The following is a 26,637-nucleotide window of genomic DNA, read 5'->3' as shown; positions in this document are numbered from 1 at the left end:
TTTATTTGTTATTGAATGCTTATTTTTGTGTGCTTTGTTTAGTGCTTGGTGCATTAAATGTACTTATGCTTCTTTAATCTTGTTGTGAAGGTGTTTAGTGCTTTGAAAAATCCTCTAACTTCCTTCCCCCCCGCCCCCCCAACCAATCTCTGGCTACCTGCGCCTGATTTCTAAAGTGTCCGCAAGGTTTTTTGAGCGTACAAAAGTGGACACATACGCTGGCCTAAGTTAGTTTGGAGTAACTATTGGCTGTCTAAACTGGCTTAAATGGCCAAACAGGTGTAAGTGGCTGGTAACGCCTGCTTTTGAAAAAAAAACTGAACTAAAAAGACTGTACCAACGACATAGGTAAAAAAAGGGATGAGGTCCTACGAAAAGAATTTAAGGAGCTAGGAGCTAAATTAAAAAGTAGGACCTCAAAAGTAGTAATCTCGGGATTGCTACCAGTGCCACGTGCTAGTCAGAGTAGGAATCGCAGGATAGCTCAGATGAATACATGGCTTGAGCAGTGGTGCAGCAGGGAGGGATTCAAATTCTTGGGGAATTGGAACCGGTTCTGGGGGAGGTGGGACCAGTACAAACCGGATGGTCTGCACCTGGGCAGGACCGGAACCAATGTCCTAGGGGGAGTGTTTGCTAGTGCTGTTGGGGAGGAGTTAAACTAATATTGCAGGGGGATGGGAACCTATGCAGGGAGACAGAGGGAGACAAAAATGAGGCAAAAGCAAAAGACAGAAAGGAGATGAGGAAAAGTGGAGGGCAGAGAAACCCAAGGCAAAGAACAAAAAGGGCCACTGTACAGCAAAATTCTAAAAGGACAAAGGGTGTTAAAAAAGCAAGCCTGAAGGCTTTGTGTCTTAATGCAAGGAGTATCCGCAATAAGGTGGATGAATTAACTGTGCAAATAGATGTTAACAAATATGATGTGATTGGGATTACGGAGACGTAGCTCCAGGATGATCAGGGCTGGGAACTCAACATCCAGGGGTATTCAACATTCAGGAAGGATAGAACAAAAGGAAAAGGAGGTGGGGTAGCATTGCTGGTTAAAGAGGAGATTAATGCAATAGTTAGGAAAGAATTAGCTTGGATGATGTGGAATCTATATGGGTAGAGCTGCAGAACACTAAAGGGCAAAAATCGTTAGTGGGAGTTGTGTACAGACCTCCAAACAGTAGTCGTGATGTTGGGGAGGGCATCAAACAGGAAATTAGGAGTGCATGCAATAAAGGTGCAGCAGTTATAATGGGTGACTTTAATATGCACATAGATTGGGCCAGCCAAACTGGAAGCAATACGATGGAGGAGGATTTCCTGGAGTGCATAAGGGATGGTTTTCTAGACCAATATGTCGAGGAACCAACTAGGGGGGAGGCCATCTTAGACTGGGTGTTGTGTAATGAGAGAGGATTAATTAGCAATCTCATTGTGCAAGGCCCCTTGGGGAAGAGTGACCATAATATGGTGGAATTCTGCATTAGGATGGAGAATGAAACCGTTAATTCAGAGACCATGGTCCAGAACTTAAAGAAGGGTAACTTTGAAGGTATGAGGCATGAATTGGCTAAGATAGATTGGCTAATGATACTTAAGGGGTTGACTGTGGATGGGCAATGGCAGACATTTAGAGACCGCATGGATAAATTACAACAATTGTACATTCCTGTCTGGCGTAAAAATAAAAAAGGGAAGGTGGCTCAACCGTGGCTATCTAGGGAAATCAGGGATAGTATTAAAGCCAAGGAAATGGCATACAAATTGGCCAGAAATAGCAGCGAACCTGGGGACTGGGAGAAATTTAGAACTCAGCAGAGGAGGACAAAGGGTTTGATTAGGGCAGGGAAAATGGAGTACGAGAAGAAGCTTGCAGGGAACATTAAGGCGGATTGCAAAAGTTTCTATAGGTATGTAAAGAGAAAAAGGTTAGTAAAGACAAACGTAGGTCCCCTGCAGTCAGAGTCAGGGGAAGTCATAACGGGGAACAAAGAAATGGCAGACCAATTGAACAAGTACTTTGGTTCAGTATTCACTAAGGAGGACACAAACAACCTTCCGGATATAAAAGTGGTCAGAGGGTCTAGTAAGGAGGAGGAACTGAGGGAAATCTTTATTGGTCGGGAAATTGTGTTGGGGAAATTGATGGGATTGAAGGCCAATAAATCCCCAGGGCCTGATGGACTGCATCCCAGAGTACTTAAGGAGGTGGCCTTGGAAATAGCGGATGCATTGACAGTCATTTTCCAACATTCCATTGACTCTGGATCAGTTCCTATCGGGTGGAGGGTAGCCAATGTAACCCCACTTTTTAAAAAAGGAGAGAGAAAGCAGGGAATTATAGACCGGTCAGCCTGACCTCAGTAGTGGGTAAAATGATGGAATCAATTATTAAGGATGTCATAGCAGCGCATTTGGAAAATGGTGACATGATAGGTCCAAGTCAGCATGGATTTGTGAAAGGGAGATCATGCTTGACAAATCTTCTGGAATTTTTTGAGGATGTTTCCAATAAAGTGGACAAAGGAGTACCAGTTGATGTGGTATATTTGGACTTTCAGAAGGCTTTCGACAAGGTCCCACACAGGAGATTAATGTGCAAAGTTAAAGCACATGGGATTGGGGGTAGTGTGCTGACGTGGATTGAGAACTGGTTGTCAGACAGGAAGCAAAGAGTAGGAGTAAATGGGTACTTTTCGGAATGGCAGGCAGTGACTAGTGGGGTACCGCAGGGTTCTGTGCTGGGGCCCCAGTTGTTTACATTGTACATTCATGATTTAGACGAGGGGATTAAATGTAGTATCTCCAAATTTGCGGATGACACTAAGTTGGGTGGCAGTGTGAGCTGCGAGGAGGATGCTATGAGGCTGCAGAGTGACTTGGATAGGTTAGGTGAGTGGGCAAATGCGTGGCAGATGAAGTATAATGTGGATAAATGTGAGGTTATCCACTTTGGTGGTAAAAACAGAGAGACAGACTATTATCTGAATGGTGACAGATTAGGAAAAGGGAAGGTGCAACGAGACCTGGGTGTCATGGTACATCAGTCATTGAAGGTTGGCATGCAGGTACAGCAGGCGGTTAAGAAAGCAAATGGCATGTTGGCCTTCATAGCGAGGGGATTTGAGTACAGGGGCAGGGAGGTGTTGCTGCAGTTGTACAGGGCCTTGGTGAGGCCACACCTGGAGTATTGTGTACAGTTTTGGTCTCCTAACTTGAGGAAGGACATTCTTGCTATTGAGGGAGTGTAGCGAAGATTCACCAGTCTGATTCCCGGGATGGTGGGACTGACCTATCAAGAAAGACTGGATCAACTGGGCTTGTATTCACTGCAGTTCAGAAGAGTGAGAGGGGACCTCATAGAAACATTTAAAATTCTGACAGGTTTGGACAGGTTGGATGCAGGAAGAATGTTCCCAATGTTGGGGAAGTCCAGAACCAGAGGTCACAGTCTAAGGATAAGGGGTAAGCCATTTAGGACCGAGATAAGGAGAAACTTCTTCACCCAGAGAGTGGTGAACCTGTGGAATTCTCTACCACAGAAAGTAGTTGAGGCCAATTCACTAAATATATTCAAAAGGGAGTTAGATGAAGTCCTTACTACTCGGGGGATCAAGGGGTATGGCGTGAAAGCAGGAAGGGGGTACTGAAGTTGCATGTTCAGCCATGAACTCATTGAATGGCGGTGCAGGCTAGAAGGGCCGAATGGCCTGCTCCTGCACCTATTTTTTATGTTTCTATGTTTCTATAAACTAAACTAACTCACTGAAACTGGCGCAAACTAAATGTGGAGAATTGCAATTTTTAAAATACTCCAAAAAAAAACTAGCTGCTCCAAAAAAATAGTAGCAACTCCTGTGGAAACGTGGTCCCTTTATCTCCCCGTTCCCTCCCTCCTGCCATCATCATTATCAACATCAAGATGAAGGGGGATGATGAGAATTATTTTTACAGTGCCTGAGGATGGTGGAAGCAGATTCAATAGTAACTTTCAAAAGGAAATTGGATACATACCTGGATAGGGAAATTATGCAGGGATATGGGGAAAGAGCAGGGAGTCGGACTAATTAGATAAGCTCCCTTCTATGTTGTAAACTTCTATGGGATATTAACAGGGAAGTGGGAAAGGTGCAAGGGAGGCCGAAAACGGCCAAAGGACCCAGCAAGGCTGGGAACGTGAAGGCCCTGCCGTTAAGATATCATAGCTCTGGCTCCCAGCCAAGTGAATAGCCTGGCCGGCAGGCAGCAAGAAACATGAGCAGCAGGAGGCCCCAGATTGGGATGGTCCCCAGCAATGGGAGGGGGGGGGGGTGGTGGTGGGGAGAGTTCGGCAGGGTGAGGGTGAGAGGTTGGTCATCAGGAGGGCTGGGGGCAGAGGGGAGGGAAAGAATGATACTGGTCAGTAATCTGGACGTGTGGGGGCGGGGGGGCTGGAGATTGGGTTTAGGGGAGGCTGAAGGCCTCCTTAAGTGGCTCTGTGGCCTGTGTGGGTGCACTCCTGCTCCTCCTGGCCCACAAGGAGCACTGAAAGAACCACTTACCTTCGGGAGCCGGCAACTCTTGTCTCCGTTTCAAGGGCAAGTTTCCAAACCCCCGGGACACCCGTGCAGCACCAGTTAATCTCAGATCAGGCTCCCAATTGCACTGTAGGAGCCCGATTTAAATATGTTAATAAGTATTTCTTTGGTGGGACACTCGGATGCCTCGATAACCGTTGCCATATAAATGGCTGTGGGCACCTGCGCGCGCCTTGGGATCGGGTTACATGGCTTTCACCTATTAACCCCCAACCTGCTGCTGTCGGTCGTGAGGGAGCCAATATTGAGGCCTATGATTCTGTCACTGGGAGAAATGTAATAATTTGGGGCAATTCTTAGTTATAATCTGCACGTTGGAAAATATATTGGTTTTACTACTGAAGGCAAAACATTTTCTTCTTAACTTCAAGTCATCCGACAACCATCACATATTGCTTAATGTTACTCTTGCACTGCTGGAATATTCCAGGCTTTAAATATCGAGCACTATCTTGTGGAAGCTAATTCAATTCAGTAACAGTTCTGAAAGAATCTTAACAGGCCCCTGTTTAATTCCCAGGTTTTGTCTTAGAAAAACAGCAAAACAACCCAGCACAGCATCTAAGGATGTAGTCACCTCGCGGAGCGAAAATGAAAGCAGAGGTGCGGCAGTAAAGAAAAAATGACTGACTTACCAGTCGCGGCCTTCTTCAGTACAGATTGTGGGGTCCGTGCCGCGATCTTGCAGTCCACTTGTTTGCCAGGATGCTGCCACAGCACCCGTTCGCTGGTAGCCCAGCGATGGCCCCGTTTCTCTCACCGCATCGTGCTGGAAAATGTGTGTACCTTTGCACCCAGGTCCCGCCCCCACTTTGCGCTCCACTTCCTCTCGGGGATGGCAAGCCCAACATAGCTTCCGGGGCGGGACTTCTGCACCTGGCGTAGGAACTCCCGCCTCGCGACTGTTACCACCCCCACCGAATTTTCGGCTGAAAATATCTTTCAGTGGTAAAATTTAAGAACAATGCCATACAAATTTGAAGATTCATACTGCTCATTAAACACTTCAAAAACCTGTGCGATTGATATGATCATGGAGAATTATCGGCCAATGTAGAAGAAATAGTTAATGTTGAGGAATTTGGAGCCTTCAGATTGCTGAATGCAAAGAAATTGCTTGCATGTCCTTGTTCGGTTCATCATAAGCACAGTACTGCACAGTCACCATTCTTCTAGAGAAGCTGATATTTTATTTTCTAAATTAACCAGCTATTTTAATAGAGCAAAATCAAATACAAAACTTGGTTTCAAATCCGACTATACTTAGACGCTGTGCTGGATTATTTTGCTTTTTTTTTTAAAATGGCAGAATCTGGAAATTAATTACTCTGAATACACATTGATGATTATACCCAGTCTCGTGTAATGTGAAAAACTGTAATTTAGTAACTGGATAAACTAGCTCTGCACATCCCACTAGACTGGTGCAGTGAAACACTCGAGATAGCAGTCTCTAAAAGAAAATCATACAACTTGAAAGGCAAGTTAAATCTTTTCAAAATGAGGTACCAAAGATAGAAAGCATCCACTGTGTCTGGGAACTATTCCAATAAGCCCAGATTAGTTGACTGCCAGTCTGACCAGCATGAAAGATACCGAGAGATTGCTATGCATTCAGCTCTATGCCCTCTGCTTTGACAACTCTCAAAGGTCTGCCCTTCCATTTGGTTGATGAAATTCTGAAACTTCAAAATATCCCCAGCCTCATTTATGAGGCAGTACTTCTGTTAAAAATAGCACAGAAAATTAACTCTGTTTCATGATACATTTTATGGAAATATTAAGGGGCATTCATTACAACACATCATGCAAATTGCTTGGCTCCCAAGAACCCCAATGAAATCTGAATACATTCAGGGAAATGTTCACTCATCCCCCATTATCCTGCTACTTATAAATGATGTGGGTTTCCCTCATCTTCCTCTGTAAAGACTGCTTCAGGACTTAGTTTATTTTAACTAGAATATCCCAACATAAATCAACGTTTAGCTAAAGCCCATCAAACCCATTGCAATGGATTTACATCTCTGCCATCTCTATTATTATATCAATGTTGTTGCTGTGGCAACAGATCTGTACTAAGCTTTTGCCAACCTCACAATGCCTCCCCCACCTAAATATTTAAATAGAGCTGATGTCTTAATTTAATTCATAAATGATTAATCCAAATTTTTTTCTACATTTTATCTAACAAATATATAAGCAACTATAGGTGTTTCCTATATTTTAAAAATATATTGGGTTTTTTCAAAATAACCCATTATTCATAACTGAATAATAACAATTTTTATACTTAATTTTCAGTAATTATTTTCACACTATAATTTTGTTCTATAATTGGATCATTTTTTGTGCAGATATATACAAAAATATATTGAGCTATTAAAATGCTAACTATCAAATGTCAGCGTAATGAAAATGTTGCAAAAACTAATTTGAAAAAAATATATAAAATGAAAGCCCTAATCATGGTTCCTTGCGGCTAAATTACATCTCTCAAAATATAAAATATTTACGTAGATTTGGAACTCAGTTTGAAGTCAGCAGAGATAAAACTGCAAATGGCAGTCAGCACCATCCCATAGATCATCTATAGCAATCAGTTCTTGGGTCTACAATTTCACTTTAGCTTCTGGTTGGGCTTTTAAGGACATTGCAGCAATTTCAATACCTGTAAACAGGCTGCATTTCTCTGGCGATCCCTATCACAGCTCCTGGCTGGAACTTCTCAAACTCCCCAAACAGGCCCCTGATGTTAGACATGTACTTCAGATCCAGGTCCAACTGCACAATACGTGTCATTTCTGCAAAACAAAAGGAGGAAAAATCAGGTCACACATAGGTCACTGGGAATAGACAGGATGTATTATATCCTATGTTCATTCAAAAGGCACCAAGAGGTCTCTGACAAGAAAAGTTCAAATTAGTCAATTACACACACAGCCAAAAAATCAAATACTGATGGAAGAAAAACACAGAAGATTTAGTGACAATTACAGTAAGCTTCAGAGTATCACATTTTAGAATGAGCTGCTCATTTTCTTTTTCATCAGATTTCTCTAACAGTGAACCAGTAAATACATAACTAATCAAAGATAAAATCTAAGAGTGTTAGCTCACTTTCCGTTATACAGAATTTCTGAGTTAGGCACAAGAATTAGATTTTTAATCTTGGGCCAGAGATATGCCCAATTCCCACATTTTGCGAAGCTAAATCCTCCCCAAAACTGGTAAAACTAGCTTGAATATGATATAATTATTATGAATTATCATATTTTGTATATTAGCAGTTAACTTAGAATGAGGTGCGGAAGGAATGATTATTAAGACAAGGGCGAACGAACAGCGCTTGCGTTCATTACACTTACAGGTGCCCACAGACTTTTTGTGGGCTTTTGAGAGGCAACTTACGGTGATTGGGCATTGGAAATGGCACGGCACCCTCTATAGGGGATCTGGGACCTGTGTGAACAGGGAAGCAATAGCCTGTCTCTTCAACCAATCAGATTGAAGAATCCTCACTGAGACATGCATGGTCCAAACCAGGAAGTGTAAAGTAGAATATTTAATTCAATTTAGTATGTACAGAAAGCAAAATAAAGAGAGGGAAAGAAGGATGGGATTGAGAGAGAGAGATAAAAGAGACAAAGAAAAAGTAAAAATAACATTAAAAAAAAATCTCCAACAATAATTCAAATCTGTAGGAATGACACTCCACACTTTTAAAAGTTAATTTTCAGTGCCTGAGAGATTGTTTGGTACTTATCACACTGTTAAAAATTAACTTACACTTCAATGGTCAAGCCCTAACTTTTTCTGCCATGTTTCATGGGTAACTAGTAGGTAAGTACGGCAACTTCATATATATTTCAATGCCAAGTTTCTCAGTGAGATACAGCAACTTCACGATTTCTGCATTTTACTGCGCATTTGTAGCGCCAGAATTTGCATTATCACATTGTAGAATTTCTGAGTTAGGCACAAGAATTAGATTTTTAATCTTGGGCCAGAGATATGCCTAGTTCCTACGTTTTGAGAACATGGCCAACTTTCCTGCTCCACCTTCCAATTATCCACTACTAGGCAGGCGTTGTTTGTCCATGTCAAGCTACAGCTCAATAGGTATCAACAAAACTGGCATAGGTTCATCCCGGCAGGGTCTTGTGTAAGGAAACAGCAATGAAAAAGAGCACAGCTTCAGGCCTGACTGCTGACCTCGAGACCAGAAAGTTTCTGTTGTGCTGAGGAGAGAAATATATGCCACATTTACCTTCTACATCTTTGTTGCCAGGCCCCCTCGGGCCCAACATAAGACCCAATGCCAGTTACCTGGGGCACCCTGCTTCTGTACAACCCAAGGACCATAATTATAGAAAATGGATACTGCAGCTGGTACACTCCACCCCCTTTGTCTCGATAACATTTGAAGCCTCGATTTTCTTCACTTTTGCACCTGAGATAGGTACAAAGTACAGGAAAAATCTTCCAGGTAAGAATATTTTACACTGCTCATTTCCCACAGGCAATTCTATTATACTTAGTAGGATTTAGTGCATTTTCCTCACAATAATTTTCCTCTCCCTAGCTGTCTAATAAATATCTGCATACTATAAAGATCAAAAGCAATTTAGCACTTAAAAAGGATATTTATATATGCACATATAAAGAGGAATTCATTTTTACTGAGTAAGGGGATACCGGGTACATTTCTGAACACTAATGCGACATTAACCCAAATTATTAGGTGACCACTCCCTCAACTGTATACAGAATTATCTTGTGATACTGAATTCATAGTCATACATATCAACCTAGAAAACTAACAAAAGCTGACCAATAGCTTCAGAAAAGTTGACACCTCTCCAACAACCCTGACATGAAAACAAACAGGCTTTGTAACTTAAACGGGAGATAAACACAATGAGGGAGCATTTCCAGTGAGGGTGTAACCCAGAAGTTGCATCTGAAATTACGTCATATCCGCACCCATTCTGCCGATAGTCAAGTTACTTCAAGATTTCCTGCCAATCTCATTAGCAGGTGTTGGAATGTAAAAATGAGCCCAGACTCCGACCTTTCACCAGCAGGAGCAGTGCCCCCTGTACAAATCAGGCAGCGTGAGGCAGCGCACTCTCTGGGATGGAATTAGCTGCAACCTCTCATGGGGCTGTCAGCATGAGCTGACCACAGCCCCACGTATCCATCTACCACGCCCCACCGTTCTAGTACCGAGTTTACTGGAACACAGCCTGGAGGATTGGGGGGCGATGGGGAACTGGCCAATGAGTTCATCTAGGCGCAAAAACCAAGTAAGTTGCCTCGAGTGAGTAGGAGGGATTTAATTCCTGTCTCTACTACCTCCTCTTTCTCCTCCTTCATCTGGGGGTGGGATTGGGGGATCTGCCTAGCTGGGAGATTGTGACCGTCACTGTAATATTCCCTCTTCCTCCCACTGGTATTATACTTGTTCTTCATCACTAAATTTCTAAGATCAGATAAAAATATTCAAGCAGTCGCACATTCCACACCAAAACATTATTCTGTGGTCAGGGCAAATTTCCAAATTCAAAATCGGAAGATCTTCATGTTCTACCTCTATGCATTTCAGCCCACCAGTAATGTACACTCTGCTTTTAACTTTAGTTTCCCTTATAAGTACTGAATATCAGTATTAATCCGGCACTGGCAAAGAATAAATTAAACATGTCATAGACAAAACCTGCATTGTTAGCATCTCAAACTTTGACAGATTTTTGATGTTCTGTAATTCAAGTACAAAATAAGACAGCAACACCAGCTATTTCACACCTGCAATAAGATCGTAAGTTTGTTGAAATATTAAAATGTTACCTCTTTGATCACTGTACCAGTGTTTCACCAGCAACAACTCAAGATATATTTTTAGTCCCATCATACCACAGGTTAGGCAATATTCTTTGGTTCTGTACATTTCCTTACTTCTATTTTGTTAGTAAAGTATTTTGCAAATACTGTTAAGAAAGAGTTTTTCAGTTAAAGTTCTTTCTCATCTCTCAAAGAAGCTAACTTATGCTGGGATGCAATTCCAGTGGCAGGTCTCAAATAGTTATCCCAGCCGATGATACTTCGTGACAATAAGTTATTTGATCTTAGGGAGGGAACATCACCCCACGTCCCAAACTGTCCTCACCAGATATCCATACACGTGCACCAGGTCCAGCAGAGTTCACTAGTTCTTGATCAGGGGCTTCAACGCTGAATGTTTTTTTTCCCCCTCTGTCTAAGGAAGACCAATTGCAGCAACCCTACTGCTGCCCGCCTGTGAAATCAGTTAACGCAGCAGACACCAAGGACCAAGCCTGGTACCATCCTGGGCTGTATGGATCAATTGCATACCTGGCAGTTCCCTCTGCCACTGAGCCATCTGGCAAGCCCAAAAAAACTTGCACCTTAAAAAAAAATACAAAAAGATCTTTCAGGACTTCACTGCCTGGGCATGACCGTACAAGAAAAGTTATTAAATGCTGCCACAAAATACCAGGTGCACAAATTTCATTGGAAATAATTGATTTGATGTTAACTGCCCTTCCACTACAATAGCTAGGAGGGGGTCAGTGGTGGTGGTGGTGGGGGTTGAAAAAGTAAAATGCGTAGAACGAGACCCCAACCCAACGCGCATGCGCCCACCACCATTTACAGGGCGGATATTGAGGTGTCTGAATATCCCACTGTGGAGAGGCGGGGCGTTTAATTAACATATTTAAATCAGGCCCTCAGTGCAACTGGGAACCTGATTTGAAGGAACTGTTGCTGCTTGGGTTGCCCAGGGGTCGGGAAACAGAGACGGAAACTGCTGGCTCTCCAAGGTAAATGGCTATTTCAGCACTCCTGGTGGGCCAGGAGGAGCAAGAGTGCTCTCCTAAGCCCCTCAAGGAAGGCTTCAACCTCAATGCCCCAAGCCCTCCCAATTGCCGATCTCCTCCCCAGCTTCTCGCTCCCAAAGACCAGGGACCGTTAACAAGGGTCCTGGCTGCGGCACCCTGCCGCTGGCGTTACCTCCCACTCACCGGCCCAGCAGTCCGGTTGGCCGGTTGCCAGGCTGGAGACGGACTTACAAGATGTTAATGAGGTGCTGCTGTTACGATTGGCAGGATCTCTGCGTCCCCAGCCTTGCTGGATCCTTTAGCCATTTGCGACCTCACCCGCAACTTCCCCACCTCCTTGGAAATATCGGGGTCAATACTTTTGGTAAATCTTTTAAAGTTTGTGGCATTGCTAATAGAATTTCAGCACTATTTTATAGCAGGAGCACTATACCATAAAATGCATAAATTATATAATAAGACAGTTTAATAGTCTTTTCTATGCATAAAGCAATTGTACTCTGAGGGAAGCTGTCTGCTGCCGATGTGGATATGTGTTTAAAATAACCTGTATCTTTAACGCCACAAAGCGTACAGGACTACAGCAGAAATCTGTGCGCTCAATTATTCTCTTCAGGGCTAATAGTTGTGGCTTAAAAAATGAACTTAAAAAAAAAAATGCTACCTGTTCACTACTAGGGAGGGGTATTGTAGCACTGTAGGAGGTGACAGAGTCACTTAAACATAAAGATGAGAATTTTAAACTTGAGATGTTGGTCCTGAAGCCAATGTAGGTCTAAGACAAGTTCATCGCTGAGCAGGACTCGGTGGAGGATAGGATCTACCTGTACAATTGTGACTTGTTGCCATTTCATGAATAGGATATTTGAGCCAATCAAGTACAAATGTGGCATACGTAGGTCACATTTTCAATTGCTACAAGTGTGTGATAGATCTATCGACCAATTTAGCAGAGCAGCTTGAACTTAGGCTTCTCATTAACATATGTAAGGAGCCCGTCGCCTGTTTTAGGCAGCGGCCAGGGACGCCTAAAAAATGGTCCAACCCAATTCCGGCTGAGAAGTTTTTAAGGCTTCCTTCAGATGCAGGATGTTATTCCGCAAAACTGGGAAGAGGAAAAAGGTCGCTTATTCCTTGGAAGATAAGAAACTGAAAAAGGTAGAGGAGCAAAAAGTTCTGAGAATACAGATACTGTACATACATCGTTAAAAGTAGCAACACAAGTTGATAAGGCCATAAAGAGTGCAAACAAAATATTAAAGAGGCGAAATTGGGCTCCTGTGCGCCTCTGGCGGCGCTATCAGCTCCCGCAAAACTGCGCGGGAGTTAGCAGAGGCGCAAAACCGGTAGCGCCCCGGGCTGCTGTGCCGATGATGATGACATCATCCCCGTGCACAGCGGCCCGTTTTCACCCATTGGCGGAAATTGACAGTGCCCCGTGAGGCCGCAGCGGGCAATGTCAGCACTAGCTTCGCGGTTCGCGAACCGGGCTGGACTCTGCTCATAGAGCGAAAATTAAAGAGGAGGTGTGCGGTGCCATTTTTTTCTCTTGGCCGACTTACCAGTCCGGCCTTCTGTTCTTTATTTCACGGGTCCGTGCCGCAATGGTGCAGCCAGGCACCCCGCATCCCCGGTGGCATAGTGGAGGCCTCTCGGCCCACTGCAGAGCTCGCAGCGTGTCCTCCCCTTTAATGGATGAGGGGGGCCATGTGCTCGTGCCAGCGGAGAGGCCGCATGGCGCTGCAACATCCGCCGCTTACCGCCCCAGTCCCACCCCCGACATTGTGCTCCACTTCCTATTGCGGGCGGTGGCCCCAATTTCGCAGCCGGGGCGGGCATGCCGCATCAGACGCAGCATGTCCCACCTCGCCTCGTTTATCGCCCCCAAACCGGGCGCTACCCAATTTCGACCCGTAAGTTTCATTTCAAGAGGAATAGAATACAAAAGTGAGGTATTGTTAAATTTATATCGAACCTTAGTTGGACCACACTTGGAGTGTGCAGTTCTGGTCTCTATACTACAAAAATATTAAAGAAGGTACAGAAAAGATTGAGATGGATGTTACCAGAATCGAGTAGATTCAACTTTCAGAAAGAATGACCAGACTGGGGCACTTTACTCAAAAGGTGACCACGACGAGAGCTAATAGCAGTCTTTAAAATTATGAAGAGGTTGATAGGGTGGAGGAATTATTTCCCTTACAGTTTCCACTATCAAAAAAGAATTCAGAAGAAAATTCTTTGCACAGAATGGTGAGAATGCAGATCTCAGTGTCACATGGAGTGGTTGAAGCACATATCATTAATGCATTTAAAGGGAGGCCTATTGCACACAAGAGGGAGAAGGGTCCAGATGGATACAAGAGCACGGTGGGAAGAGGTAATTAGAGAGGGAGGAGGTTTATGTGAAGCTCAACACTGGTATAGTCCAATAGGGTTAAAAGGGCTATTTCTGTGCTGTACATTCTATATAATTTAGCATTAAAATTAACATTACAGCCTCAGTTAATAGTTACAGATTTCAGAATTTTAGCATTGCAATTTCCAATCGGAAATGCTTACACAGCAAGTTTCAATGATGTGTGTGCGCCACACTAGATTTTTAATAAGATAAATAGATAGTTGTATAGATAGTGAGATAGACTCATCTTTTAAAAAGCTTCAATAAAAGATTAATAGTAAACATAAGTAGAAGAATCAGGGTGCTTTACTCCATTAAAATATAATCTACTTTTACAGTCTTTGATTGATGGGGGTGGAAATTAAGTACAAAGACTGGAATAACCTCTAATTATCACAATGACTTTAATAACATCATAGATCTTTAGACATAATTCCAACTTGCTTCTACACATCACAACAATCAGACACCAGTTTTAGATTCATTTTACAAAATGCCATGTCAATTTTGGAAGGTACCTGTACTTGCAAATCCTGAAATATATTGGGCACCAGACGTGCACGGCTAACATTTGTTCTCATTTAATTTAATTTTAAAATATTCGGGTTTGTAATGTAATAAAATATTGTAGACTTTAATTAAAAAAAACAAATAATGCCAGAAATACTCAGTGGGTCAGGCAGCATTTGTGGAGAGAAAAACAGAGTTAACGTTTCAGGTCGCTGACCTTTCATCAGACTTCAGTGGGTAAAAAGATTCACCAATACGGTCCATATAAGATACATATACAGCTTGTCTATTTTCTAATTGTAAAATGGTGCATGTTGTAACAGGGTCATCAACCTAAAACATTAACTCTGTTTCTCTCTCGACAGATGCTGCCTGACCTACTGAGTATTTCCAGCATTTTCTGTTTTTAGTTCAGATTTCCAGCATCCACAGTATCTTGCTTTTGTAGCCTTTAATGTGTTTTGTACGTGTCAAACTGCAGATATATGAAAAGTCATCAATTTTTGTTTGGTAAAAGGCTATGAATTCAAAACACACAATCTATTGGGGATAAATTATTAGAATACAGTAGAAATCAATCAAAATTGATGTAATGTCTAAGACACCTTTCACAAAATATTGAGAGCAGAAACAGAATGCTGAATTAGTGTGTGACGTGCATGACCATATTATATTTCACCTCAGGGGACTCTGACTGTGATGTTTATTGGAAACAATTCAATCATTTTATTAAACACTCATCTGAAATCACAAATGACAAACAGAAAGTCCAGTACAGCACATTACATTAGAGTATAAATTCAACCAAGGTCACATTTAAAAAATGTAATTAATTGTTAATCATTGCCAACTACGTGCACTGTAATTACTTTTAGATTTTTGCATCTATTTTCTCTCCAACTGTCTTCATACGCCCATACGTCCTACCCCCGCGTGCTGGAAATATTTCAGCAGGAAGCCTGCTTTATATTATTGTGGATTGCACTAGCTGTTTTTACAGAGCAAGATGGAGCACATATTCAACTAGTGAATGGAGCAAATCAATCACATGCTCAGATGTTGCAGCAAAAGCAGCAGACACTTAATTTGCTTACTTCCTTGGACTGGTCACTCACTTGGCATAATGTCATTATGTGACAAACATTTCTGCAATAAGGATGTAATGACTTGCAACTTTGACCAGTGAATTTTGTTTCTTACAGCTATTTATTTTTGAATTCCACCAAGACCAATTAATGTTTGAAAAAAACTCTTCTTACAAAACTAAATGCACAACAATATGATTTGATTGTTTTCCACTGAACGTGTCACACAGCGGTAAAGATTTAATTGCAATAAGAATATAAGAAATAAGAAATAGGAGCAGGAGTAGGCCATTTGACCCCTCGAGCCTCCTCCTCCATTCATGACCTGATCATGGACTCAGCTCCCCTTCCCTGCCCGCTCCCCATAATCCTTTACTCTCTTAATCGCTCAAAAATCTCCGCCTTAAATATATTCAGTGACCCAGCCTCCATAGTTCTCTGGGGCAGAGAATTCCATAGATTTACAACCCTCAAAGAAGAAATTTCTCCTCATCTCAGTTTAATATGGGCGGCCCCTTATTCGTAGACTATGGGCTAGCCCATTCTCAAAACACCGAGTTTACATTTTTGAAAATGGGCGTACCGCAAGCGATTTCAAATGGGCAGTAGCGTTAAATTTTTCTGACCTTCTGCCTTAAAGTGTGGCCGTCCTTAGCAATGGCATGGCAACGCTCCATTCCCGCGATGCTGGAGGTCAAGGGTCACCATGACATGTGCAGAAGAGGAGAGAGAGAGAAGGGGAGCTCAGAGGGACTGAAAGCGTGTGTGACTGTGGTGTGTGCTTGTTTGGCTGTTGTGGGAGGAATGACGGAGATTCACCAGCAGCAAAAAGCCCACTATGCACCAAGAACATAGTTGGCACCGAGTTTTTGTCCAACAAATAACATAAAATGGAAGGGATGGAGGAGGCCCTGGACCTGGTAGCCAGGAACACTAGTGGCAGAGGGCTCCCAGAGCACTGCACTGCATCCCAAGGTGACGCCGCCCCATTGCCAACCACATCAGAGCCAGCAGCGACATCTTGCTTATGACTTGGAGCACGCTCCCACCTCGGGACCGTCCTCTCCCGTATCCGTCCAAGCAGCGCTTCAGCCACCCCCACCTCCCATGAAGCATCGCCTGAGGACTTGCTCGGCCAGGCGGCTTGGAGTCAGGAGGGGGAGGGGTAGAGGTGGGGAGGAGAAGCGGGTGGTGGGGGGGGGGGGGGGAGGGTTGGTTTGTACAGAAAAATGATGATTTCAGACTAATGTTCGGTTTAAATGTTTTTTATTTAACAAAATCTTGCAGCACATTGGCTCAGATATCTGCACCATTACAAGCTGGTGATTGCTTATCAAAGGGTATCATTACACTTAACTTCAATCAACTTCAACTTTAACTGTCACCAAGGTGATGCCCACCATTGATGAATGACCTGCACACCCAGCAGTGTGTCAACTTTGTAAATAACACCAACGTTCTTTCAGGCAAAGCGCTCATTGATGAGCTCTTGACGTAAGGCTCTTGTACCTATCATGCCACCATGCGCCCTTTCATACGGTCTACAGGGGGGCGGGGGCATGGCTTCAGCGTCAGCCTGATTGTCTGGCCCGATGTCAGCTTCTGCCTCCTCGTCCTCCTCTTCCTCTCTCTGGTGAGGTGGACTGTCAGGCTCATCAGGCAATTCTTGTCCAATCCTGATAGCCAAGTTGTGTAGCATGGAGCAGACCTCCACAAATTGAGTTACTTGCTCAGGGTGGTATTGGAGCTCGCCTCCCGAGTGGTCCAGGCATCTGAAGCGCTGCTTCAGCACTCCAATGGTTTTCTCAACGATTTTGCAAGTTGCTCTGTGGCTCTCGTTGTATTGTCTCTCGGCCTCGGTGTGGGTGTCACAAAGGGGGGTCATCAGCCAGGTGGCGAGGCCATATTCTTCATCCCCACGCATCCAGCATTGACCTTGTGGCTCATTGTTAAACAAGTCAGATACTGTGCTCTCATGCAGGATGTGCGCATCATGGATGCTGCCCAGAAATTGAGCTTTCACAGCCAGTATAATTTGCTGGTGGTCGACAATCAGCTGGACATTCAGGGAGTGGAATCCCTGGCAGTTCCTGATAACCTCAGCATCCTGAAAAGGTGCCCACATCGCGATGTGCGTACAGTCTATTGCTCCCTGCACCTTGGGGAAGTTTGCAATTCTGGAGAAACCGAGAGCCCGCTCACTCTGTACCTCCCTGGTCATAGGGAAGCTGATCAAGTCCCTCTTGCGTGTGTACAGGGCTTCAGTAACATGTCTAATGCAGCGATGTGTGGCATGCTGAGAAAGTCCGCAAATGTCGCTAGTAGTGGCCTGAAAAGAACCCGAGGCATAGGAAGATAGTGCCGTGGCAACTTTGACCTCAACGGACAGTGCAGTTCTGATGGCAGGCTGCAGATCTGCCCTCATCAGCTGGCATACCTCAGTGATAACCTCTTTGTGGAAGCGCAGTCTCCAAAGGCAGGTGGTGTTGGGCAAGTCAAGGTAAGAATGCTTCTCCTTATACTTGCGGGGGATGTAACGTCTGGTCCTCCTCATCTGTCTGTCACTTCGTTCATTGGGCACATAATGCAGTGCAGCGTTCCTTCGGCGATGTCGAGTCTGTTGCATGTACTTGGTCACCAAGAGAGGGTGAGAAAGGACAGGCCCCATTGAAGTAGTTCTCTGTTTTCCACCGATTGCACACAAACAAGGAATGTCCCGATGAACACACCTCTTCAATTCCAGTCAGTCACAGTGTGGTCAAGATGTTTTGAGAGATGTTCACATCAACTCCAACGACCTGCAGAGTACATCCAAACTCCACCGAGGTTGAAGCACAGCAGCCTTTTAAAGGACGCGACATACGATCTACAACATGGCGTCCATAACGCTGTGATTCGTCCCAGTTAGTTCCACTTTTTGTGGGCATTTTTTTCAGCGAGCGATATTGTGAGTGAAATGTGTGCGAGGTGGTGAAATTGACGATGGGCGATCTCCATAGCTGCTAGTTTGGGTAAATATGCTCTTTACGACAAAAAACAGTCGCCAGGCATTAATATTGAATCGCGCTGTTAATTCTGTGCGGAAAGTAACGCTGGGCGATATGGGCGTTGAATTCACCAATCCTGCTGATTCCGCCCCAAAAAAGTGGGGGGGGGGGGGTGGGGGGGGGAGCGGTAATATTTTTTTTTCGGCGTTAAGCAGATGGGGAAACTAACATTCGGCGATAAGTTTCCGAAAAATGCCTGCCAGTTTCCATCTTGTGCCAAAATGGGCGATTATATGGGCGTTATATAAGAACATAAGAATTAGGAACAGGAGTAGGCCATCTAGCCCCTCGAGCCTGCTCCGCCATTCAACGAAATCATGGCTGATCTGGCCGTGGACTCAGCTCCACTTACCCGCCCACTCCCCATAACCCTTAATTCCCTTATTGGTTAAAAATCTATCTGTGATTTGAATACATTCAATGAGCTTGCCTCAACTGCTTCCCTGGGCAGAGAATTCCACAGATTCACAACCTCTGGGAGAAGAAATTCCTTCTCAACTCGGTTTTAAATTGGCTCCCCCGTATTTTGAGGCTGTGCCCCCTAGTTCTAGTCTCCCCGACTAGTGGAAACAACCTCTCTGCCTCTATCTTGTCTATCCCTTTCATTATTTTAAATGTTTCTATAAGATCACCCCTCATCTTTCGGAACTCCAACGAGTAAAGACCCAGTCTACTCAATCTATCATCCTAAGGTAACCCCCTCATCTCCGGTATCAGCCTAGTGAATTGTCTCTGTACCCCCTCCAAAGCTAGTATATCCTTCCTTAAGTAAGGTGACCAAAACTGCACGCAGTACTCCAGGTGTGGCCTCACCAATACCCTGTACAGTTGCAGCAGGACCTCCCTGCTTTTGTACTCCATCCCTCTCACAATGAAGGTCAACATTCCATTCGCCTTCCTGATTACCTGCTGCACTTGCAAACTAACTTTTTGGGATTCATGCACAAGGACCCCCAGGTCCCTCTGCACCGCAGCATGTTGTAATTTCTCCCCATTCAAATAATATTCCCTTTTACTGTTTTTTTTCCCCAAGGTGGATGACCTCACATTTTCCGACATTGTATTCCATCTGCCAAACCTTAGTCCATTCGCTTAACCTATCTAAATCTCTTTGCAGCCTCTCTACACAACCCGCTTTCCCACTAATCTTTGTGTCATCTGCAAATTTTGTTACACTACACTCCGTCCCCTATGTCATTTCAGCTGTAAAATGGGCATTAAACAGGCAAAAAAAGTGGAGGTTCTAGCCCATAATCCCCTAGTTTTAGTCTCCCCTATGAGTGGAAATATCCTCTCTGTATCCACCTTGTCGAGCCCCCTCATTATCTTATAAGTTTCAATAAGATCACCTCTCATTCTTCGGAATTCCAATGAGTATAGGTCCAACATACTCAACCTATCCTCATAAGTCAACCCCCTCATCTCCGGAATCAACCTAGTGAACCTTCTCGGAACAGCCTCTAAGGCAAGTATATCCTTCCTTAAATATGGAGACCAAAACTGTACACATTACTCCAGGTGTGGCCTCACCAATACCCTGTACAGTTGTAGCAGGACTTCTCAGCTATTATACTCTATCCCCCTTGCAATAAAGGCCAACACTCCATTTGCCTTCCTGATTAATGCTGTACCTGCATACTAACTTTTTGTGTTTCATGCACAAGGACCCCCAGCTCTCTCTGAACTACAGCACTTTGCAATTTTTCTCCATTTAAATTATAATTTGATTTTCTATTATTTCTGCCAAAGTGGATAACGTCACATTTTCCCACATTATACCCCAGCTGCCAAATTTTTGCCCATTCACTTAGCCTGCCTATATCCCTTTGCAGATTTTGTGTGTCCTCCTCACAATTTGCTTTCCCACTCATCTTTGTATCATCAGCAAACTTGGCTACATTACACTCGGTCCCTTCATCCAAGTCATTAATATAGATTGTAAATAGTTGAGGACCCAGCATCGATCCCTGCGGCTCCCAACTAGTCACTGTTTGCCAACTGGAAAATGGCCCATTTATCCCGACTCTCTGTTTACTGTTAGTTAGCCAATCCTCTATCCATGCTAATATATTACCCCCAACCCCGTGAGCTTTTATCTTGTACAGTAACCTCTTATATGGCACCTTATCGAATGCCTTCTGGAAATCCAATTACGCCACATCCACTGGTTCCCCCTTATCCACCCTGCTTATTACATCCTCAAAGATCTCCAGCAAATTTGTCAAACATGATTTCCCTTTCATAAAACCATACTGACTCTGCTTGATTGAATCATGCTTTTCCAAATGTCCCGCTAGTGTTTCCTTAATAATGGAGTCCAGCATTTTCCCAACGACAGATGTTAGGCTAACTGATCTATAGTTTCCTGCTTTTTGTCTGCTTCATTTTTTAAATAGGGGCGTTATGTTTGTGGTTTTCCAATCTGCTGGGACCACCCCAGAATCCAGGGAATGTTGGTAGATTACAACCAATGCATCCACAAGCCCAACTTGTGCTCGTGCCTCATTTGAATATGATTGGTGAATTCCCAGCACTGCTCATGCTGTTGATTGGCTGCTTGCTGATTAGGTGGTGGGGGGGTGGGGGGGGGGAGGACATCGAGTGGCAATGATACCATTTAAAGGCAGCCTGCTCATCTTAAAATGGGAAATAAAAACAGAAAATGTTGCAAATACTCAGCAAGTCAGGCAGCATTGGTGGAGAGAGAAACAGAGTTAACGTTTCAAGTCAATGACATTTCGTCAGAACTGGAAAAAGTTAGAGATAGAACAGGTTTTCAGCAATTACAGAGGGGGGAGGGGAGAAGAGGGGATGAAAGAACAAAAGGGAAGGTCTGTGATAGGATGGAAGGCAGGAGAGATTACATGACAAGTGATGGTGCAAGGCAAAAGGGGATGGTGATGGGACAAGTAAAGAAACAAAAGATGGGTCGAGAGGAGGTGCAATAGTAGCATCATTACTAACAGCTGCTGTCCAAAAATTGGGGTCGAGGCAAAGGTCATGATCTGAAATTGTTGAACTCAATGTTGAGTCCGGAAGGCTGTAAAGTGCCTAATCAAAAGATGAGGCGCTGTTCCTCGAGTTTACATTGAGTTTCATTGGAACAGTGTAGGAGGCCACGGATAGAGAGGTCAGAGTGGAAGTGGGACAGAGAATTAAAATGACAAACGACCAGAAGCTTGGGGTCACACTTGTGGACAGAACAGAGGTGATCTGGAAAGCGATCACCCAATCTTCGTTTGGTGTCCCGCAATATAGAGGAGACCGCATAGTGAGCAGCGAATACAGTATACTACATTGAAAGAAGTACCAAGTAAATCGCTGTTTCACCTGGAAGAAGTGTTTGGAGCCCTGGATGGTGGGAATGGAGGAGGTAAAAGGGCAGGTGTTGCATCGCCTGTACTTGCATGGGAAGGTGCCGTGGGAAGGGGAGGTGGTGTTGGGGCTGATTGAGGAATGGACTAGGATGTCGTGGAGGGTACAGTCCCTTCAGAATGCTGAAAGGGGGGGGGGGGGGGAGTGGAGGAAGACGTGTTTGGTGGTAGCATCACACTGGAAGTAGAATCATAGAATGGTTACCGCACGGAAGGAGGCCATTCGGCCTGTCGAATCTGTGCTAGTTCTCTGCAAGAGCACTTCAGCTAGTCCCACTCCCTTGCTCTTTCCCTGTAGCCCTCCAAATTTTTGTCATTCAGGTACTTATCCAATTCCCTTTTGAAAGCCACAATTGAATCTGCCTCCACCACCCTTTCATAGAAACATAGAAAGAAACATAGAAAATAGGTGCAGGAGTAGGCCATTCGGCCCTTCTAGCCTGCACCGCCATTCAATGAGTTCATGGCTGAACATGCAACTTCAGTACCCCATTCCTGCTTTCTCACCATACCCCTTGATTCCCCTAGTAGTAAGGACTTCATCTAACTCCTTTTTGAATATATTTAGTGAATTGGCCTCAACAACTTTCTGGGGTAGAGAATTCCACAGATTCACCACTCTCTGGGTGAAGAAATTCCTCCTCATCTCGGTCCTAAATGGCTTCCCCCTTATCCTTATCCTCAGGCAGTGCATTCCAGATCCTAGCCACTTGCTGCATAAAAACGTTTCTCCTCGTAACGCCTTTGGTTCTTCTACCAATCACCTTATATCTGTGTCCTCTGGTTCTTGATCCTTCTGTCAATGGGAACAGTTTTTCTCTATCTACTGTCTAGACCCCTCAAGATTTTGAACACCTCCATTAAATCTCCTCTCAACCACCTCTGCTCTAAGGAGAAAAACTCCAGCTTCTCCCGTCTATCCATGTAACTGAAGTCCCTCATCCCTGGAACCATTCTTGTAAATGTTTTTAGCACCCTCTTTAAGGCCTTCACATCCTTCCTAAAGTGCGGTGTCCAAAATTGGACATAATACTCCAGTTGAGGCTGAATCATTGTTTTATAAAGGTTCATCATAACTTCCTTGCTTCTATACTCTATGCCTCTATTTATGAAGTCTGGGATCCCGTAAGTTTTTTTAACCACGTTCTCAACCTGCGCTGCCACCTTCAACGACTTACGCACATATACTTCTCTGTTCATGCACCCCCTTTAGAATTGTACAATTTAGTTTATATTGCCCCTCCTCATGCTTCCCACCAAACTATCACTTCGCACTTTTCTGTGTTAAATTTCATCTGCTATGTGTCTGCCCATTCCACCAGCCTGTCTATGTCTTCTTGGTCGATCACTATCCTCCTCACTGTTCAATAGCCTTCCAAGTTTTGTCATCCGTTACGTTCAGAATAACTCCACAAGACTGTATATCTTAAGCTCAAACTGTTGTGACCTTGGTCTTTTTATTGTAACTCCAGAGTGAGGAAGCTGCATAGTAGACTACCTTTTATACCTGCTTGCCCAGGGTGTGCAGGTGACCCTTGGGTCTCCCACAGGTGTGTCTCCTGGTGACAAGTCTTACACATTGGTAATGTTTACATACATAACATCATTCCCCTCCCAAAGTCTTATGTACAAGTTATTTACAAGTTGAGGCGATCCGGGGCTCTATGTTCCTGGGTCGATCGCCTGAGTTGAAGTCCTAGCATGGGTGAGTTGGTCGATCATTGCTGCACTGCGGTGCGGCTGATCTGATCGGACTGTCGGGCATGGTAGGTTCATCCTCGTGGTTGACCGCGAGGTCGATTGCTGGTTGGGTTTGTGTGGGTGGATCAATGATGGTAATGTCCTCTTCAAACTGTTCTTAGTTGTCAGTGAACTGCAGTTTGGTCTGATCCAAGTGCTTTCTGCACGTTTGTCCATTCAAAAGTTTGACAACAAACACTCTATTCCCCTCCTTGGCTAACAGACTGCCAGCAACCCATTTGGACTATGACCATAATTAAGAACAAACACAAGGTCATTAACCTCAATGTCACGTGATACAGCCGCGTGATTGTGGTACATGTTATGCCGGTGACGCTGAGTTTCTACATGATCATCGAGATCCAGGTGGACTAAGGAGAGCCTGGTTTTGAGTGCTCTCTTCATTAGCAATTCTGCAGGGGGAGCTCCGGTAAGCGAGTGGGGTCGCGTGCGGTAGCTGAGCAGAATCAGAGATAACTGGATCTGCAGGGAACTGTCTGTCACGCGTTTCAAGCTCTGCTTGATGGTTTGGACTGCCCGTTCCACTTGACCATTGGATGCGGGCTTAAACGGTCATGCTTGATGCCATTGCGGGTCATGAACTCGTTGAATTCCGAGCTGGTGAAGCATGGTCCATTGTCACTAACAAGGACGTCGGGCAAACCATGGGTGGCGAACATGGCCCGGAGGCTTTCAATGGTGGCAGTGGATGTACATGATGACATTATTGTACATTCAATCCATTTCGAGTAAGCGTCCACTGCTACTAAGAACATCTTTCCTAGAAAGTGGCCAGCGAAATCTCCGTGGACCCTTGACCATGGTTTGGAGGGCCATGGCCACAGACTCAGTGGGCCTCCCTTGGTGCATTGCTCAACTGTGAGCATGTTACATTGGTGTATGCATGACTCCAATTCCGAGTCAATGCCGGGTCACCAAACGTGCGACGTGGCAATAGCCTTCATCATGACTATGCCTGGGTTGGTACTGTGAAGGTCGCGTATAAACATTTCACTGCCTTTTTTTGGCAAAATTACACGATTCCCCCATAGGAGACAGTCCAAATGGATGGACATTTCATCTTTGCTTCGGTGGAACGGCTTAATTTCATCTTGCATTTCCCCTGGGACCGCCGACCGGCTCCCATTGAGGACGCAACTTTTTACTAGTGATAGCACCGGGTCCTGGCTAGTCCAGGTCCTTATCTGGCGAGCCATGACGGTGACCCCTCGCTCTCAAAAGCATCCATTACAAGAAGCAAGTCTGCAGGTTGCGCCATTTCCACCCCGGTGGTGGGCAATGGTAGCCGACTGAGGGCATCCGCACAGTTCTCAGTGCCTGGTCTGTGGCGGATTACATAATCATACGCAGATAATGTTAGTGCCCATCTTTGGATGTGGGACGAAGCATTGGTGTTAATAGCTTTGCTTTCTGAAAACAACAAAATGAGCGGCTTGCGGTCGGTTTCGAGCTCAAACTGGAGCCCAAATAGGTATTGGTGCATTTTCTTAACCCCGTATACGCATGCTAATGCTTCTTTCTCAACCATACTGTAGGCTCTTTCTGCCTTAGATAAGCTTCTGGACGCAATATGCATCTGGTTGCAGTTTGCCTGACACATTTGCTTGCTGTAACACACAACCGACCCTGTACGAAGATGCATCACAAGCTAGTACTAAACTTTTACACGGGTCATACAATACATTAACTTGTTGGAACATAGCAGGTTTCTGGCCTTGTTAAAGGCTGTCTCTTGAGCTTTACCTCAAACCCAGTTGTAACCCTTGCGTAGCAATAAATGCAACGGTTCCAGCAAAGTGCTCAATCCCGGTAGAAAGTTGTCAAAATAGTTGAGTCCCAGGAACGAACGCAGCTCCGTCACATTCTGTGGTCTGGGTGCATTCTTGATGGCCTCCGTCTTGGAATCCGTGGGTCTGATGCCGTCCGCTGCAATCTTTCTCCCCAGAAATTCGACCTCTGGCGCCAGGAAAACACACTTGGAGCATTTCAGCCGGAGTCCCACTCTGTCCAGTTACTTGAGAACCTCTTCCAGTTTGTGCAAGTGTTCAGTGGTGTTGCAGCCAGTGATCAAGATGTCGTCTTGAAATAGCATGGTGCGCGGAACCGATTTCAGCAGACTCTCCATGTTCCTCTGGAAGATGGCCGCAGCTGAGCGAATCCTAAAGGGCATCTGTGGTATATGAACAGTCCTCTGTGTGTGTTGATGCACATCAATTTTTTCGAAGGTTCAGCCAGCTCCTGTGTCATGTAAGCAGAGGTTAGATCCAGCTTGGTGAATGACTTCCTCTGCTAGCGTTGCAAACAGGTCATCCGCTTTGGGTAGCGGGTACTGGTCCTATAACAAGACTCGGTTGATCATTACCTTGTCGTCCCTGCAGATTCTGACTGTCCCATCGCTTTTCAACACCGGAACAATTGGACTGGCCCACTTGTTGAACTTGACTGGCGATCTGATCCCCTCGTTGAAGTCTGTCCAGCTTGATTTCGACTTTCTCTTGCATCATGTATGGAACCGCTCAGGCCTTGTGATGAACAGGTCGTGCATCAGGGACTAGATGGATCTGCACTTTGGCACCTGTGAAGTTTCCAATGCCTGGCTCAAATAACGACAGGAATTTGTTTAGCACTTGGGCGCACGAGGCGTCAGCCACCGAAGACTGTGCTTTGATGTCATCCCAGTTCCATCTTCCCTAGCCAGCTTCTGGCGAACAGCATTGGGCCATCGCCTGGTACAATCTATAGTGGTAAATCGTGCACAGCTCCATCGTACGATACCTTCACTGCCGCACTGCCAATGACTGGTATGAGCTCTTTGGTGTAAGTGCGCAGCTTGGTGTGGATCGGGCTTAGTTTTGGCCTTTGTGGCTTGTTGCCCCAGTTTCTCAAAAGCCTTCTGGCTCATAATTGACTGACTCGCCCCAGTGTCCAATTCCATGGCAACTGGAATGCCGTTTAATTTGACTTTTATCATTATCGAGGACTTTTGGTGGTGAAGGTGTGTACCCCCATACACTTCCTCTTCAGC

At 44.6% G+C, this 26,637-nt stretch overlaps 1 protein-coding gene across 2 annotated transcripts in view; it reads right to left on the bottom strand.

The window, feature by feature from the left end:
* Positions 1–26,637, bottom strand: part of xxylt1 (xyloside xylosyltransferase 1) — a 198,327-nt gene that overhangs the window by 63,587 nt on the left and 108,103 nt on the right. For both annotated transcript variants that reach the window (XM_070882289.1, XM_070882290.1), the window contains one exon: positions 7,243–7,375. In XM_070882289.1, the coding sequence (XP_070738390.1) occupies positions 7,243–7,375 (133 nt within the window). The remainder of the gene's footprint in view (positions 1–7,242; positions 7,376–26,637) is intronic.

This window comes from Pristiophorus japonicus, chromosome 6 (genome assembly GCF_044704955.1).
Source record: "Pristiophorus japonicus isolate sPriJap1 chromosome 6, sPriJap1.hap1, whole genome shotgun sequence".
Classification (NCBI taxonomy): Eukaryota; Metazoa; Chordata; class Chondrichthyes; family Pristiophoridae; genus Pristiophorus; species Pristiophorus japonicus.
Note: the sequence above shows the minus strand (reverse complement) of the source record. Positions and strands in the feature narration are given on the sequence as shown.